We start from the raw sequence: 18,776 nt of genomic DNA on the forward strand, positions 1-18,776 counted from the left end.
GCAGAAGCGATACACTGCCTTAAGCCCTGGGTGCCTCCACCACCACCCCTCCTGCCAGCGCAGGCTCGGCCCACAGCAACCACTGGCCTCCTGGAGGCCACAGTGCTCCCTGGCCAGCGCCGTACCTGACACCTGGGTCCTCCATGGCGCGGATGCCATTGAGCAGCTCTGTGAAGAGGGGATCCACCTTAATGTGGATGGAAATGAGCTTTCCCAGAGCATCTGCCGCCTTCAGGCGCACCCCCCGGTTGGAGTCCTGCAGGGCTTTGGTGAAAGTGGTCTGCAGCTGGGGCAGGAAGGGCTTCAGGGCAATCCCAACCTGTGGGAGGAACCCACATCCGTGAAAGACAGTTGTGGTGGACCTAAAGCCACAGTGTACCACAGGCATGAGAACAAATGACAATCCCAAGCCACCACAGCGAGTCCAGCTCTCACACAGGGCTGGGGACAGATAGCCCATCAGAGAGGCCAAGCACAGACAGGTTTCGCTTGGCCTCCTGGTCATATCCATATGCTTTGATACACTGGAGGAGCAGGAGGCCGAAGAGGCGGCAGCCGCTAACTGAGGGAGCTGTCTCGCAGCCTTGGCTGCATTGGGGTTTGGCTTAGTGGAGACCTGTCCATATCGATAAGTGACTCAAAACCTCCTCTGAATACATTAACGAGCAGGGCAGACTGTTGGCAGTGCTGACGCACAGTTCTAATGCCAAGACAGGGAAAGGGACTCAATGTATAATTGCAGAGCCCACCTACTGAGCAACTGACAGCAGGATACGCACTCCACATTCAGCCCTCAGAACAAGCCTATGAAACAAATGACCTTGGAGAATCCTCCCTGCACAAATATGTACCCACCTAACTAAAAATCCAGTTCAACCCCTGACTATACAGAAACACAGGCACACTTTTGATAAAATACAGGTGGGTCCAAGAGTAAAGATTTACTTACTGTTTTGTTTTGTTTTTTTTTTTTTGAGATGGAGTTTCGCTCTTGTTGCCCAGGCTGAAGTGCAAGGCGCGATCTCAGCTCACTGCAACCTCCGCCTCCCGGGTTTAAGCAATTCTCCTGCCTCAGCCTCCTGAGTAGCTGGGATTACAGGCACCCGCCACCACGCCCAGCTAATTTTGTATTTTCAGTAGAGACAGGGTTTCTCCATGTTGGTCAGGCTGGTCTGGAACTCCCGACCTCAGGTGATCCGCCCACCTCGGCCTCCCAAAGTGCTGGGATTACAGGCTTGAGCCACCACTCCCGGCTTACTTATTGTTAATTAGGAAAACCAGAGTGACTGTTCGGAGGTTCAGTGCCAATGAAGGTCTGGAAATACTGGAGTTGGGTGGGTGTGCAGCCTGTGGCAGGCACCCAAAGCGGATAGGGGGAGCTGGTAAATCTGAGCTGGGCGAGGTCAGGAGTTCGAGACCAGCCTGGTGAAACCATCTCTACTAAAAATACAAAAAAATTAGCCGGGTATGGTAGCAGACACCTGTAATCCCAGCTACTTGGGAGGCTGAGGCAGAAGAATTGCTTGAACCCAAGAGGCGGCGGTTGCAGTGAGCCGAGATCGCGCCACTGCACTCCAGCTCTGGGTGCAACAGAGTTAGACTCTGTCTCAAAAACAAAAAAGAAAAAATAAAAAGAACTGCAGTATCTTTAAACAATGTTTTCCTTGTATTTACGTGTGGTCCTGAATTTTTTCCTTTGAAAAAGCAGTTTTTCAAAATAATAGCCTTTCACATGTACTGAGTGCTTAGTATGTAGCAGGCATCATGCTGGACATAACCTCATCTAATCCCCGTATCTAGCAGCCCTTCAGGAGGCAGCTGGTATTATTAGTCTCACACTGTAGGTGAGGAAACAGGCTTAGGTTATATGGCTTTCCCAAGGTCATCCTGGTCACAGAGCTAGGAAGGACGACCTGGAACTGACCCATGGTGTAGCATGTCTGAAGTCCAAGGTCTTACCTCCCTCTGCTATGCTGCTCTCCACAATAAACCTGTTGCCCTGCTGCTACATGACACCTTATATCAGGCTCCTGCAGACAGACCTGTTCTCTAAGATCTGAACAAACTCATCAGCCACTCACCTTAGCCAACAAGAGGCTGAGTGTCTCGAGCAGAGCCGCCTTCACATTCCAGCTGAACCTGTCCCCCAGGATGCGGATCAGAGGGCCAGTGATGCTGACCACGGAGGGCCTCAGGGCGTCAGCCGAGGTCAGGCGGATCACCAGGCCTAAGGCTTTGGCTGCCTCCTCTTTCTGCTCAGGGCTGCCAGTCAGGACTCCTTCCCGCAACACTGGAAGGATGGAGGTCACTCCCTGACAAGAGAACCACAACTGAGTCAAATCTCAAACACCCTGGGCCCCGGTGTCTCCCATGCAAGCAAAGTGGTCCTGACAGCTGTCCTCCCCTCAACTCCATGGGAGATATTGATTCGTGCTGAATCTCAGGATCACAGCCTGAGAGGGCTGGCTATGGAACAGTCTTGGCAGAGAAAAGACGACAAGGGCCCCAACAGGCCTATCACATGAGAGAACGTGCACTGCTGTTACCCTGTGGCCCACTCACTCTGGCCAAGGTGACCTGCAGAGCTTAAACCAAAGGCAGCATGAACCCTGTCCCCATCTGACTGCCATGGAAGAAAACATGCTGTCTGTGAAGGTGCTGAACACCAACCACCACGGCTGCTGCTCCAGCAGCCCCTACCGCAGACCTGGGACAGGGGTAAGGGCCAGAAGGGCACAGCAGACTGCATGCCCACAGCCCCCTGCACAAGGCCCTGGCTTACCTTCTTCGGGAGGCAGAATCCTGGCACATGCTCGCCTTTGCTCTCATTCCCTATGAGCCGGATTTCCTTGTGCAGCTCTTCAATGAGTGCCAACTGGTTGCCAGCATCCAGCTTCTGCAGGAATCCAGGAAAAAGCAAGAGGATGTACAGCCCTCTCAAGACTGCTTCCAAAGAATATATGGGGAAAGCGTGGGTGGGAGTATAAACAAGACTTGCCACGAGTGGGTAAACGCTGAAGCTGAGTGACAGGTATGTGGGGAATTCTTATAAGTCTATTCCTGTAAATGTCTGGAATTTTCTAAAAGCAAAAGTTGGCTGTGGGGTCAGCAGTCCCCTCACCTTAGTGATGGCATTTAGGGCATCCCAGCTCTCCTCCAGAACCACAGGGCTGGAGTCATTGAAGAGGCGGATCAGGCCCGAGACCAGGCTCCGCAGGTGGCTGGTGTAGTCAGCCTTCGAGCGGGAACAGTAGATGTTGAGGATGATGGCAGCAGCTTGCCTCATGCCCACCTCAGGGCTGCGGGTGGCCTCCAGCAGATCCTCGATGATGATCCGGTGCCCTGTGTCATCCTCTACGGAGAGGATCACAGCCTGACAATTGGCCATCTCCTGCAAACCACAAGGGACATGTGTGCTGAGCAGGGATCCTCCGGGCAGACAGGACATGAGAAAGCAGGAGCAGGCGCGCCCCTTACCAGCTGCTCATCTGGGGTCCCAAGCTTTTCCTTCAGGGCCAGCATGACCGCTGGGAGGATCACGCCAAGATGACGGGTGAGGGCATCACCAGCCACTGACGAAAGGAAAGCCAGCACCCGGGTATTGACAGGTGGCGTTGTCAGCTGGTGGAATGACAAACATTAACTCAGTGAATACTGTGCCAGGTGCTGCGCTAGGCTCTGGGAACAGACGGGTGGGCAAGAGAGCCCAAGCCCACTGCTCAGAGCCAAGCATCTACTCCAGCATATCTTGGAAGACAACAGGGGAAGGATGTAATGCTTGCACTGCACCCTCCTCCCCGAGCCCCCCAACATCTACGTTCAGAACTGGTCTTCACTGCAGGCCCTGGAATGCCAATGCCCTGGAGCCAGAGGGTGTTGACCACATGTTGGGATTTACCTTGGGCACGAGGTAGGGCAGCACCACACGACTCTTAATAGCCATGACTTGCTTCAGACCATCCAAGGCAAACTCTGACACCTCCTCGTCATCCTGAAGAGGGTGTTGGGGACAACCCTGAGGAATCTGCATCTCTGCTGTCTCAACCAGCCACCGCCAACTTCCTTCTCCACTTGTTTCCCTCCCTCCTGTTGCACCCACATTTCCTCACTGTCAAAGGCGAAGCACAAAGCCAAGTCTGATCTTGCTATACCCACTCCTTCTGGAGGGCCCACATTGCAACTGCCTTGACAGAATAATCGCCCTGTATTTTGCATCTACAAAGATGGCAAAAGCCAAACTGGTAGGTAGGTGTGTGGTAGATCCACTCACCAGCTGCTTTAGTAAAAATGGGAGAATGTCCTCCAGAGCCTGGTGGCCGATGGTGGAATGCAGCTGCTCGAAAGTCTTGGCTGCCGCCTCTCTGACCTCCTCCAGTGGGTCACACAAAGCCTTCCTTGCCGTAGGCACGAGAGATTCAGAGAAATACAGCACCTGCAATGGCAAGCTACAACTGTACCAGATGTAGGAAAGGCAAAGAAGGAGCAGAAGCAGACAAGAAGCACAGGCAGGGGACTCTGACCCAGCTAGGCCACCCTGTCTTTGCCTGACTTGTCTTTTAACTTAACTCTTTACTGTGAAATTAAAAAAAGGAGAAAAGGGGCCGGGCACGGTGGCTCACGCCTGTAATCCCAGCACTTTGGGAGGCCAAGGTGGGTGGATGACTTGAGGCCAAGAGTTCGAGATCATCCTGGTCAACATGGCAAAACCCTATCTCTACTAAAAATACAAAAATTAGCTGGGTGTGGTGATGCGCACCTGTAATCCCAGCTACTCAGGAGGCTGAGGCACAAGAATCGCTTGAACCCAGGAAGCAGAGGCTGTAGCCAACATAGATGGTGCCCCTGTACTCCTGCCTGGGCGGCAGAGTGAGATTGTCTTAAACTAAAAATTTTTAAAAAATTAAAAAGTAGAGAGGGGCCGCGCACAGTGGCTTACGCCTGTAGTCCCAACACTTTGAGAGGTGGAGGCAAGAGAATCACTTGAGGCCAGGAGTTTAAGACCAGCCTGGGCAACATAGTGAGACCTCATCTCTACTAAAAATGCAAAAATTAGCCAGGTGTGGTGGTGCATACCTATAGTCCCCAGCTACTCAGGAGGCCATAGCGAGAAGATCACTTGAGCCCAGAAGGTCAAGGTTACAATGAGCTATGGTCGCACCACTGCACTCCAGCCTGGGTGACAGAGTAAGACCCTGTCTCAATTAAAAAAAAAAAAAAAAAAAAGCAGAGAGGATGTGATGCACCCCCATGTATCCTTCACTGAGACTTTATAATCAACAGCTTGACTCTTTTAGGTGAATTCTCAATATACCTCCCATCTTCTCTAAGAACTGCAAACTCCTTCCCATGGCATCTGGCCCCCTCTCTCCCTGGACTCTTTCTTTTGCTTATTCTCTTGGAAAACTCCAAGTCCTTCTTCAAGTCTCAATCCAGACTTTGTGCTCTATGAAGTCTTTGGGTCTACAATGGAGCCAATAATGGCTCTGCTCCCTCAGTAGCAATCCCAGCACAGCAAAGCCCACTCTGCATTCTAATGACTGGTTGGCATGTGGGCCTCGCCATTGGACTGTGGGGACTTTGCAGACAAGAACTCAGCCTCTGTGGAACTCTACCTCTCCAATGAATCACAACTCTTTTTGATGACAGAATTTCTTTTGATTCCTTGCCAAATGTAAATTTTAAAAACCAAACGTAAGACAAACATCAATATAGGAGAAGAGGGATCCGGTATCCTAGGTATTCAGACAAGGATGCCCAAGCCAAGCAACTGGCTACTTGCTTACATTTCTAGCGGGCCATCCACTCAATTCCTTTGGCGTTTTTATCCAAACACGAAGGCAGTGCCTATAAGCATTCCTAACCTACTCCCCAGGGGAGTCTCCAGGATCATTTACCTCAGGAACCAAGTAAGAGTAATGGCCTTCACACCCCTTGAACGTTGCTGCTATGGAAACAGTATTGTTGCCAGACGCAATACGCTTCCCCCCACTGGGCACAACTCTTACCTGCTCCCCTCCTGCTAAGGGTGAGTGCACACCCCCTCCCGCTCCCTCCTGCCCTATTCACTCACACAGCTGTCCACCCCCTTTCCCAGAAGGAGGTGCACACATTTTAACTGGACTTATATAGCATCACAAAAGAGACTGATCCCAAGCAACCTCCACAGTTGTAAGAGAGCGATCATCTCCAGTTTCCAAAGGCCACTCAAGGAGGCATACAAATCACTTAGCTCTTAGCCTGCAAAACTGATAGGAAAGCTGAGAAGACGGAGCCTCAAGTCCATGTGACCCAGCCAGCACCTCCCCAGAGTGAGACTGGCTCATCCCTGAGGGCAGCGCAAACCCCCTAGAGGTGAACCTCCTTCAGTAGCCCTCCCCCGCCCTCTGGGTCAGGTCGTCTGCAGTGCACAGCTGGCGGGATCCTTGGAAGATACTCACGGCGTCCCGGCTGGTGGACTTCATGATCTCACTTAGGCCAATGCACACACCCTGCCTCTCGTCGCTCTTCTGAGACCTCAGGCCTTCCTCAAGGATGGGGATGATCTCGGGGAGGATTTTCTCCCCTAACTTCCGCACAAGATCTCCCAATGTTCTCGCTGCAATCTGTCAACAGAGACCAATCCAGGAAGTAAAGTCCCTGCAAAGCCCAGGGCATCCAGAGGAGGACTCCAGAATGAGGGCCCTGAAACCTCCCAGGCTTTATCTGAATCACTGACTTAACTTCCCCAAATGCTCTTACCCCTAAAGAGCCCCCAAGTACTCTTTGTAGTGCTTGCAAAACACTACCAAAAAATTATCTGTTTCACACACATCTACACAACCTAACATTAAGAGCCAGCAGCACCTTACATATGAACAAAAAATTCATCATCTGCTGCACAGTCAAGGGCCAATTTCCCTGGATGACTGAAGCCTTAACACTGTGCTATGGCTGAGCGGGAGCCGAATCTAGAACAAAGCTTTAAGGAAAAAAAACATTTACTTTCCGAGACCTCATGCAAACCCTTCTTTAGAGCCAAATACACAATTTGCTTGCCAAAGATGGGGGTTGGAAGTAGACCAAAGGAGACGGGCAGAAATGATCACCAGCCCATGTGGGCACCTGCTCCGGGACCACTGATCTGTCTGCCCCTGCCAGCGCACCAGCCTGATCTCATGCCGCACTGTTCCTCCCTACCTCCTCACTCCAGCCACACTGGCCTTGCCCAGCCTCTACTGGTGGTTCCTGCCCACCACAGGACCTCTGCATATCCTGTCTTTGTATCTAAAACATTATTTATTCCCTGTCTGGAATGGTCTTTCGCCACCTCCTCACCTGGTTAGTGCTTATCTTTCATCTTCCAGCATCATTTCTTCTGAGAAGTGTTCACTAACACAGGCCCATCCCTCCCCAGCAGGTCCAATGCAGGTATCATAAGCATTTGCAGTGCCATGCAGCACTGGCCACAGTCGCATTTTACATCTCTTTGTGTGGTTATTTGATTAATATCCATCTCCTCGACCAGACTACCTCTCATGAGGATAAGGAATGAAGCTGCCTTTCTTCTCCATTGTGTCCCCAGGTGCTAGGCCCCTGCTTAGTGCACAGGAGATGCTAATAAATATTTGCAGAGGCCGGCGCGGTGGCTCACGCCTGTAATCCCAGCACTTTGGGAGACCGAGGCGGGCGGATCACGAGGTCAGGAGATCGAGACCATCCTGGCTAACATGGTGAAACCCCGTCTCTACTAAAAATACAAAAAAATAGCCGGGTGTGATGGTGGATGCCTGTAGTCCCAGCTACTCGAGAGGCTGAGGCAGGAGAATGGCATGAACCTAGGAGGCGGAGCTTGCAGTGAGCTGAGATCGCGCCACTGCACTCCAGCCTGGGCAACAGAGCAAGACTCCATCTCAAAAAAATAAATAAAATAAAATAAAAATAATTTAAAAATATTTGCAGAATGACTAAGTAAAGAACACAATGTTCCTCTGTTAAGCAGGGTGGATGGGTATTTTCCCAGGCTCTGCAGACCCAGCTTTCTAGGCTCTGAAAGGAGGCACTGGGGCTACTGGTCCAAAACAAGGCCCAGGAAACTCACCGTTCTCTTATCTGCACACGTGCTGGCCAGGAAACCCAGCAGGAGCCCAAAGAGAGTGGGCAGGATCTCACGCAAGGTGCGGGGGGTATTGGAGACAACAATCTTCCAGACATGCAGGGACGCCTGCCGCACCACCAGCTGGGTGTCTGAGCGGCCCATGTACAGCCCTGCCAACACCCGGTTCCGCCGCTCTACCCCCAGGGCAGTGATGATCGCCTGCAGCCAGTAGAAGGGGACAGAGAACACAGAGTAGTGAAGCCTCTATGGCACGGGCATCAGGGCACACCCCACCATCAGCAGGGGCAGGAAAGCCATTGCGGGGCAGGCACCTTGTTGGACTGGGCAGTTCCAAAGTTATCATCCTCAGAGGCAGTTTCTGTGGTCATCTTCCCAGTGACTCCTGAGATGTGAAACAGGAGATCCCCAAGGAGCTGAACAGAGCTGAACCTGAGAAGGAGGCCAACAACACAGTCACACAGCTGCAAGCAGTGGGCTCGGCACAACTGAGCACTGCACAGAAGATGGAAAGAAGTGCACCCAAAATACTCATGACGGTCATCTTGGAATGGGAACAGTCAAGTGGTTTACATTTCTTTACACTCGCCCACATATTTTCCAAGTTTTCTACTAATGAACATACATTAATGTTGAGGGAAAAAAACCTTTTTTTAAAAACATGTAAAAATTTCTATAACAAAAGTTATAAAAAATAAAGTGAGTACAAACGGGGAAGCATTAACAGGCAAGTAGGAAGACTGATCATCAGAAGTGGAGGAACCAGGAGAGGCCTTAGAATGATAAACTATTTCAGGCCAGGTGTGGTGGCTCACGCCTGTAATCCCAGCACTTTGGGAGGCCAAGGCAGACGGATCACCTGAGGTCGGGGGTTCGAGATCAGCCTGACCAACATGGAGAAACCACGCCTCTACTAAAAATACAAAATTAGCCAGGCGTGGTGGCGGGTGCCTGTAATCCCAGCTACTCAGAAGGCTGAGGCAGGAGAATCGCTTGAACCCAGGAGGCAGAGGTTGCAGTGAGCCGAGATCATGCCATAGCACTCCAGCCTGGGTGACAGAGCGAGAGTCTGTCTCAAAAAGAAAAAAAAAAAAAGACCACTGTATGAGTGTGCTATATTTTTAAATCAACCTCCAATTTTTCAAATGGTAAGCAATACTGCAACAAACATCCTTATGTCTAACAGCTTTAAGCACTTGACCATTCCATACATCCTTGAAATATATTCCCATAAGTAAAATTTTTAGATTAAAGAGTACTTGACACTTAAAATCTGAATACAAATTGGAGGCCTGTATAGAGAGGACTTTTTTTAAAAGAATCAGAATAAAGACATTGCTACAGGAAACTGAAAAAGTTACAAAATGGTTAAAAGCAAGGGTCTGGAAAAAGTTGAGAGAGTTCTTGGCAACATTCTGCTCTTCATTTCTCAACTGGAGTTATCAAAATGCAAAGTTCAGCCCTTTGGATCTTTTTTTTCTCCTTTTTAAGACAGCATCTTGCTCTGTTGCCCAGGTTGGAGTGCAGTGGCACAGTCTCAGCTCACTGCAACCTCCACCTCTGGGGCTCAAGTGATCCTTCTGCCTCAGCCTCCTGTGTAGCTGGGATTACAGGTATGCACCACCATTCACAGCTAATTTTTTATTTTTTATAGAGACAGGGTCTCACTATGTTGCCAGGGCTCATCGTACACTCCTGGGTTTAAGCAATCCTCCTGCCTTGGCTTTCCAGAGTGCTCAGATTATAGGCATGAGCCACCACGCATCACCCCACTGGGTCTTTCTGCCCAAGTTCTCACCTGATTCTCCAAAGGTCATCAAAGAGGCCTTGCTCTAGCTGGGGCAGCAGCAGGGCGATGGCTGTCTCAGCATACATGGAGATAACCCGCTGGCCCGCGCGGAGGGCGGTGTCACGCACAAACTCATTCTCATCAGCAAGAGCCTGGGCACACAGAGGGTGGGTCGGCCAGAGCTGCCACCCCCAGGCCCTCAGCCCAAAACACATGGGGCTCACTGAAGGCTGAGGGCTGTGCCAACCAACCCCACCCAGCAGAGATCTCTAGCTCTCCAGGAGAGCACTTGCCTCCTGCTCTCCTCATGGACTCTACCCTTGCCAAGGTCATGGTACCTACTTTGAGGATACAGGGGATGATGGGCCCCACATAAGGAGTAAACTTGTCTCCAAAGGTGATGGGCAGGTAGTTAAACATCATAATGTAGCCATCTCGGACATGGGGGGCAATGTCCACTTTGCTGGCTGTAGCCACGATTTCTGGCATCAACTTCTCCAACTTCTCCACCCCCAAACCGGCCATGACCTCAGCCAACCCTGCAACAAAGGACAGAATGAGTCCACTGGATCTGAGGGCCCCTTAGAGCATTCCCAGGCTGGCCACTGGACCTGCTCTGGCCTTACCCTGTGCAGCGCCTGAGCGATCCACAGAGCTCTGCTCATAGGTCAGTGTCTCCATCAGCCACGGCAGCAAGTCCTCAAAGCACGACTCCCCCATGCCCTTCACCATGGCCCCGAGGGCCTTTGCAGATACGGTCCGCACCTGTCAGGTAACCGAAAGCAGAGATGGTGTGAGAAGATGAGGCTCAAAACAAGGTAGCTACATGGGAGCAGGGAGGGGCACCGAGGGCCTCTTTCCCTTTACCCAACAGACACAAAAGCAGCTTTGGGGAATTCTCAGGAATCCATTTATGGGGACTGGATGAGGGGCCTGGCCCATCCCCCAGCCTACCTCAGACTCACCTCAGGCACAGGGTCCAAAAGCGATGCTTTCAGGCCAGGCGTCACGCTGGGCAGGTACGGAGCCAAGTCCTGCAACAACACAGGAGGCGGCTCAGGTGAGGCCCGACTCCTGCTTTCTCCAGGCCTGTTCCACTGTGGACCCTGACCTCCCCATTCTGCTGGCAAGGAGTGCTCGGCAGGAGCACCTAGCATGCAAACCTCACTGCCCACGGAACAGGGAGGGCAAGTAAGTCCCCTCTCCGACTGGTTCCTTGAAGGCCCTCTGCAATTGCTCGGGGACTCCTACAAGGTACCCCAGGTCCATCCTCAACAAACAGGAGTTCAATGCTCTTGCACCTCCCACTCTTCTCTTAGGACCAAGGCCTGTCCAGACTCTGGAATCTTTAGCAAATTACTTCTGGTAATTTCCTTTCAGAATTTTATTAACATCTTCCCTTTCTTCATCTCAAAATGTTTATGTCTTTTGATAGAGCATTCAGCTTTAGGGAATAATTTTAAATACAGAAAATGCCTTATGTTCACTGCAGCATCACTTAAAATAGCCAAAAACCTTGGACACTATATGACCAATGATAGAATTATATAAGTTATGGTATATAAACTTGTTGAGATATTATGTAACTATTAAAAATCAGTTTTGTGAATAACTTGTTATAACTTGGGAATAAGTTTTAAGTTTAGGAATGCCATGTTTAAATGTAATTTTAAAAATTAACAGTAATTGGCCGGGCACGGTGGCTCACGACTATAATTCCAGCACTTTGGGAGGTCGAAGCGGGTGGATCACCTGAGGTCAGGAGTTCGAGACCAGCCTGGCCAACATGGTTTCACCCTGTCTCTACTAAAAATACAAAAATTAGCCAGGCGTGGTGGTGGGTGCCTGTAATCCCAGCTACCCAGGCGGCAGAGGTTGCAGTGAGCCGAGATTGTGCCAGTGCATTCCAGCCTGGCAACAGAGCGAGACTCCATCTCAAAAAAAAAAAAAAAAAATTTTTAACAGTAATTATTTTCGTAGTGGGGAACTGTAGATAAAATATTTTGGTTTTCTAATTTTTTAAATTAATTTACTTTTTAAGATAGGGTCGTGCTCTGTCGCCCCAGGCTGGAGTGCGGTGGTATTATCATGGCTCATTGTATCCTCAACCTCTTGGGCTCAAGCAATCCTCCCATTTCAGCCTCCCAAAGTCCTGGGATTACAAGCATTAGCCACCAAGCCTGGTCTGTTTTTCTGGTTTTTTAATTTCCCAAATTTTCTAGGATTAATATAACTTTTATATATTTTTGCCCATAGCCTCAGTAAGCAAAGCAGAGCTATGGCAGACAGTGAGACCACACATGCGGGCTCCTATGGCAGCAGTGAGACCACACATGCGGGCTCCTACAGCAGACAGTGAGACCACACGTGCAAGCTCCTACGGCAGACAGTGAGACCACACATGCAAACTCTTGGGAGCAAACAAAGAAACAAACAAAATCTCCCAAACCAGGCTCTCCTGACAAGAATACAGGAGTATTCTTGTCAAGAGCAAGTAGTCAAAGTGGCAAGCACTTCAACACTCTTGAGAGGTCAAAAGAAAAGACAGGCATTTCTGGGCCTCAGCTGAGAACTAAGAAGCACTTGAACCACTGCACTAAGATGCCCAGAGAGCCCAGATTTCCACCCCAAAATGGCTCATTTCTCCCCATAAAAATAATTAGGGACTAACGCCCATAACTTTCCATGTCTAATGTGGGGACTCTGCACCTCTGACTCTGCACTCAGCCATCTTCTGGTCTATCCCACACTAGCCTCAGCTGGGCTGCTACCTTCTGGTCTGTCAGGGAGTACATGTTGCCAATAATCTGGGCTGCCATCTTCCGTGTGTCTGTGGAACGGTCCTGGAAGGCTCTCTGGACAATGGGCATGATGAGGGCCAGGGATGGGGCATCAATGAAGTGGACAAACTTGGTGTCCAGCAGGGTCTGCAAGCACTTCTGGGTCTTCCTGGAGGGATCCGTCAGGGCATCCAGGAGGACTGGAGCAATGGCTGCATCCAAAGAGAAGAGAGCTGGATGATATACATCTATGCAGCTGCAAGGCCCCTGGGCCCCCAGAACTAGAATGGATCAGAAGAGAAGGGAGTCTGGCACACCTCCTCCCTGAAGCCCCACAAGTCACCAGCTGGAGAAGACAGGCAACCCACAAAGAGCAATCCTTACTTCACTCCAACTCCTGACCTCAGGTGATCCGCCCGCCTCGGCCTCCCAAAGCGCTGGATTACAGGCATGAGCCACAGAAATAAAATTTTTGAAAAGCGCGTATCCTTAGTAAATGTCTGGTTTGCCCAATCGGTAATGGAGAAGTGTGTTGAAATCTCCCACTATGATATAATGTATTTGTTAACTTTTCCCTGTAGCTTTATAAATTTTGTTTTATATATTTTGAGGTTATTCCACTTTCCAGACTGAAGTACTGACTGGGCACTGGCAGCTGAAGCTTAGAATTTAACAAGTGACATGCTGGTCAAGGTGGCTGGCTGGGTTTTGTTCCTAGCGATCGACCTCTTCCCAGTACTCGAGAAAGAACCACATCCAGAGTGGTTAGGTTAATCCTAACCCTTCCTTAACCCTCCCCTCTATCAAAGGCCTCCTGGAATGAGACGGAATAGAAAGTTTTCACAGGTCCTAACATTTTGAATGGTGCTGATGTGGTCCAGAGAATGTCATTCAGTTCTGTTGACCTCATGCTCGGCTTAGTGCCCAGGGATCTCTTGGAGTCAAACTGCTCCTGAGCCAATGACTCAGTGTCCCTATTTCACTGTGAACATATTTGTCCTCGGAGGCAAAGATCTTAGCTGAATGGGTGCAAGTTCCCTGCAGTGTCCAAAGGCTGCAGGGTTGGTGGGAGGTCAGGGCAAGCACCCTCACGGGAAAGGCCTACCCAGGATCTCCGGGTTCCTGATGACGGAGCCGATCTGCCTGAGCGCCTGCTGTCCAGCCTTCTGGACTTTGACATGGGAGTCGGTCAGCACCTCCGTAAGCTTGGGCACAATGTTGGGTAGACAGGACGACAGCTGCTTAGGTGCACAGTACGCCATTGCCCCAAGAAGTTCCACTGACCCTGTGGATAGCAGACACAAGCCCAGTACTGAATCACTGAGCACAGGCCAGCAACTCACCTGTGCTGGCTACATGAGCAAGGGACATCTACCCTGGCCCCTGCAGACTGTGCTCAAGCAGTCACTGGGAGGAGGGGAGAGGGGGCTGGCTCTAGCAGAGGGGTTGAAAAAGCTCTTGCGGCCTGCTGAACAATGGGATCCCAGGTGAGAGGCAGGGCAGTATGGGAGAAAGAGACCAGGATAGGTAAGACCTGGTTTAATCCTTACAGTGATATCCAAGGCCAATTCACTGAATTTCTCTGAAGTGTTTCTTCATCCACAAATGAGGAAACCGATTTAGATTTGTGTTGTTTCAAACTACAGGGTGAAGTCTGAAGGACTGAGAAGGAGGTTGAGTGGGAGGGCCTTAGATGGTGATCCTCCCCCAACTAGAGCAGCTCTACTTTTATCTGTTTGCTTATTAGGGTGCCAGACATTTTATTTATTTATTTTTGAGACAGGGTCTCACACTGCTGCCCAGGTTGGAGTGTGGTGGCATGATCATAGCTCGCTGCAGCCTCAAACTCCAGAGCTCAAGTGATCCTCCCACTTCAGCCTCCTGAGCAGCTGGGACTACAGGCATGCACCACCACACTTGGCTTTTTTTTTTTTTTTTTTTTGTAGAGGTAGGGTCTTGCTATATTGCCCAGGCTGGTCTAAATTCCTGCCCTCAAGAGATTCTCCTGCCTAAGGTTATTTTCAAAAAGAGCTGTCCTGGGGGGGAAAACTTTAAAGCCACAGAAGAGCTTTACAGCTCTAGGATTTCCTGACTTAGGGTTGCAGCTCTTGTCAGAGACCTGTTTCTTGGCATGAAAGTACACAAACTATAGAAAGATCCAACTGCCAGACGGAGAGCTGGCCAGGCGTGGTGACTCATACCTGCAATCCCAGTGCTTTGGGAGGCCAAGGCAGGAGGGTCACTTGAACCCAGGAATTCAAGGCCAGTCTGGGCAACATAGCGAGACTCCATCATTACAAAAAAAAAAATACTAAAATTAGCCAGGTGTAGTGGCATGCTCCTGTGAGAATGGTTTGAGACCCAAAGGTAAAGACCAGCCTGGGTGATAGAGCAAGACTCCATCTCAAATTTTTAAAAAAGCAGAGTCTTAACCCTATCCCTGGTCTGGGGAGCTCACAGGACAAGAGCTGTGGCTACCCAGGATCCTTGCTGAGGCTGGTTTTCACAACGGGAAGCTGGGAAGAGAGACACAGCGAGTGGTCTTACCAGCTTTGGTCCGCCACGATTCCTCCTCCAGGGCAGCCAGTAAGGAGGGGAGCACCAGCTTCACCCCGTGAGCACTCAAGTTGCTCATCACAGCCTTGGCACAGTCATCTGCAGCCTCAAGGGAGGAGAAAAGACGTTCAGAGGCCTCCTCGCCCAAGCAAGGGGCAAGGCCTGACACCAGTCGTAGCGTTCCTCCTGTGACCAACGCTTACTGGGGTTCTGTTATGTCAGACCCTGTGCCAAGGCCTGTAGACACAGCTGGGAACACATCTCATAAAGTTTCGATGCTGTTCTCCCAAGCAGTCCGGGGACTTACCTCACGCACATACTGGTTTCCATCCCCAAAGCACAGGAGCAGATGGGGCAGCACGTGAACCACATACGGCTCAAAGAGCTTCCCCAGCATGGTGCAGAGCATCTCGAAGGCAAAGAGGGCTCCTAGGGGAAAAGAAGGTGGGACAGCTGGGAAGAGAATGTCCCCTGGGGGTAGCCACAGAGAACAGAAGAAGGGACAGCAACCTCCCTGCCACCTCCCACCCCTCTGGAAACACTCAGAACAGTGGTGGAACTAGTGGATGCCCCATGAGGAAGCAGCACCCTCTGCCTCAGCTTAAGAAGCCCCAGAGAAGGAATGTGGCTGAGCGGAAGGGAGGACAGCGCAGGGGAGCCGCCTTCATTTCTTGGCACTAACAGTTAGAAAAGCTAAACCTTGGCCGGGCGCAGTGGCTCACACCCGTAATCCCAACACTTTGGGAGGCTGAGGCGGGCAGATCACGAGGTCAGGAAATAGAGACCATCCTGGCCAACATGGTGAAACCCTGTCTCTACTTAAAATACAAAAATTAGCTGGGTATGGTGGTGGGCACCTGTAATCCCAGCTACTAGGGAGGCTGAGGTAGTAGAATCGCTTGAACCCAGGAGGTGAAGATTCCAGTGAGCCGAGATTGCGCCTGGAGACAGAGTGGGACTCCATCTCAAAAAAAAAAAAAGAAAGAAAAGCCAAACCTCTCTCAGCTAAGGGTGTTGCTGAGTTAGAAATCTGTGGCCAGGCGCAGTGGTTCATGCCTGTAATCCCAGCACTTTGGGAGGCCGAGACGGGCAGATCACGAGGTCAGGAGATTGAGACCATCCTGGCTAACATGGTGAAACCCCGTCTCTACTAAAAATACAAAAAATTAGCCGGGTGAGGTGGCGGGCACCTGTAGTCCCGGCTACTTCGGAGGCTAAGGCAGGAGAATGGCATGAACCCAGGAAGTTGAGCTTGCAGTGAGCCGAGATTGTGCCACTGCATTCCAGCCTGGGCGACAGAGCGAGACTCCATCTCAAAAAAAAAAAAAACAGAAAATAAAAAAAAATTTGCAAGTCCAAGGAAAGCAGCAAGGATGCGGCTGGACTGGGTCGCATACAGTGGGGCCCTCTGTAGTACACGCACAAGCAGCGGCCTCCACCTGGGGCGCCAGGGTCAGATTCCTTCCTCCGGCAACCCAGGGACTGACTTCCCATGCTGGGCAGCCCCAAGCTCAGAGATGCTCACCCTCTCGCCGGCGGAAGTTCTTCTTATCCTGGATGGCATCAGTCAGTGCTGCCATCATCTCCTGTTGCTTCAGCGAGAGGATGCCCAGGCCCTTCACCAGGCCCGCCAGGCCATACGCGGCCCCTTTGCGCTCTGCGTACTTGTCTGACTCTAGCAGCTGCTGCATAAGCCTCTGGATCATCCCTCCAGCATCCTCCTTGATGGCTGGCACGAGGGGTGGCAAGCAGCTGGCTACGGACTCCTGGACCTGGGGAAGGGCCCACCTGTCAATGCTGTGGCTCCGCTGCAGCCGTTTCATGGTTGGTGGGGGGGTCTGACCATTCTACACAGCACCCACCACTAGATGTCCCAAGCCCCATCTCAGCCACTGCCTGCGGGTGTCACAGGGCACCAGAGAAGCAAACAGGCATACACAGTGTTGTATACCTCTCAGGGTGCACACTACAATCTGCTGACAACAAAAGCTTCGGCCTATATGGTGCCATTTCTGGTCTAAATGGAAAACCTAGGCCTGGGCAGTGGGGCAGGGGGCCAAGGAAGGGACTCGAAAGACTAAATCCACTCAGAAAGAAAGCTTCCAGAGAAGTGTGCTGCTTTGCCACCATAAAAACAGCCCGTGTCTCTGTTTCCAAACCTGTCAAAATCACAGAGAAATTGGGCAGGACCTTATAGGACCAGGCACAAATTGAGTGGAACCAAAAGACACTCAATCCTGCCTCCCAGCCGCAGCTCACTAAGCCCAGCTTGGGAGCAACAACCCCGAGGCCATGCTGACAGGTGCCCAGGTGGGACTCTTTTGCTGTTTGGGCTTTCTGACACCATATTTGACCACAATTTTGGACACTGGTTTTCAACTGTGCATTTTTTTGGTATAGTTTTTTGTTGTTTTTTGTTTTGTTTTTAGAAATAGGGTCTTACTCTGTCACCCAGGCTACAGTGCAGTGGCACAATCATAATTCACTATAACCTTGAATTCCTGGACTCAAGCAATCCTATTGCCTCGGTCTCCTGAGTAGCTAGGAGCACAGGCATGGCCTCCACCTCTGGCTAATTTTTAAAGTTTTTGTAGAGACAGGATCTCACTATGTTGCCCAGGCTGGTCTCGAACTACTGGCCTCAAGCAATCCTCCCACCTCACCCTCCTAAAGCACTGAGATTACAGGCATGAGCCACCACGCCCAGCCCAATTGTTCATTTTATGAAGACACTCTAAGTGATCCAAAATGCAAACCACACACACACACACACACACACACACACACACTATATATATAAATTTATATATATATATATGCATGTTTTTCAAAACAAAGAAAAAGAAATTTCTTTGCACTGTAGCTTAGAGGTTCCATTAAAATGCACCTGTAACACACAACCAACACATGTAGAGGGCCAGGAAAATGCTTGACATAAGAGAAAGCCTGACCTTTTTTTTTTTTCCCTTTGGATTCCCAGTGCACATTAGTGAATAGAAAAAATGGAACTATCTAGGAGGTCTATTAGAACAAAGTAACAAAGAAACTCCCTCTCCAGGGGCGTTCTTCACTATAAACCAGGTGAGTAGAAAAAAATGAAACTATCTGGGAGGTCTACTAGAACAAAGCAACAAAGAAACTCCCACTCCAGGAGTGTTCCTGACTATAAACCAGGCTCTCCCCTGGGAGAGGGGGTGAATCCTTACCAAGAACTGGGCTTTCTGGGCCCTGACTGTCGAACTCTGCCCCTAGTATCCCACTGCCTAACCACAGCCGGGTCCTAATTCTCTAACCGGCATGTGGGTCCCAGGCCAGATGGCAGGTACCTGCTGGGAGGGGGTGGAGAGGGCAGCGATGAGCTTGGCAACAATGGGCTTCACTTTGGGGTCACTCTTGTCCAGGTGCTTGGCCAGAGAGCCCATCAGGACCACCACACTCTGTCGCACAGCATCGTAGCTGGCATCATTGGGCGCGTTCTTCAGGAACTCCTCAAATACTGGCAACAGCGAGTTGACGTTCTCCTGGAAAGCCAAACCCCTCAGAGCCTCAGGTCAACCCT

General features: G+C 50.7%; 1 protein-coding gene across 1 annotated transcript in view; it reads right to left on the reverse strand.

Moving 5' to 3' along the window:
• GCN1 (GCN1 activator of EIF2AK4) overlaps positions 1-18,776 on the reverse strand; it is a 67,137-nt gene that overhangs the window by 7,116 nt on the left and 41,245 nt on the right. The window contains exons 33-52 of the mRNA XM_054442452.2: positions 18,544-18,738; positions 16,743-16,989; positions 15,525-15,646; positions 15,209-15,323; positions 13,767-13,946; positions 12,653-12,873; positions 10,847-10,915; positions 10,508-10,646; positions 10,224-10,420; positions 9,891-10,033; positions 8,407-8,524; positions 8,078-8,293; positions 6,438-6,602; positions 4,271-4,432; positions 3,899-3,991; positions 3,478-3,621; positions 3,122-3,391; positions 2,783-2,896; positions 2,082-2,312; positions 126-319 (exon numbers count right to left, since the gene is read on the reverse strand). Of these exons, the coding sequence (XP_054298427.1) occupies positions 126-319; positions 2,082-2,312; positions 2,783-2,896; positions 3,122-3,391; positions 3,478-3,621; positions 3,899-3,991; positions 4,271-4,432; positions 6,438-6,602; positions 8,078-8,293; positions 8,407-8,524; positions 9,891-10,033; positions 10,224-10,420; positions 10,508-10,646; positions 10,847-10,915; positions 12,653-12,873; positions 13,767-13,946; positions 15,209-15,323; positions 15,525-15,646; positions 16,743-16,989; positions 18,544-18,738 (3,335 nt within the window). The remainder of the gene's footprint in view (positions 1-125; positions 320-2,081; positions 2,313-2,782; positions 2,897-3,121; positions 3,392-3,477; positions 3,622-3,898; positions 3,992-4,270; positions 4,433-6,437; positions 6,603-8,077; positions 8,294-8,406; positions 8,525-9,890; positions 10,034-10,223; positions 10,421-10,507; positions 10,647-10,846; positions 10,916-12,652; positions 12,874-13,766; positions 13,947-15,208; positions 15,324-15,524; positions 15,647-16,742; positions 16,990-18,543; positions 18,739-18,776) is intronic.

The sequence above is a fragment of the Pongo pygmaeus genome, chromosome 10 (genome assembly GCF_028885625.2).
Source record: "Pongo pygmaeus isolate AG05252 chromosome 10, NHGRI_mPonPyg2-v2.0_pri, whole genome shotgun sequence".
In the NCBI taxonomy this organism is placed as follows: domain Eukaryota; kingdom Metazoa; phylum Chordata; class Mammalia; order Primates; family Hominidae; genus Pongo; species Pongo pygmaeus.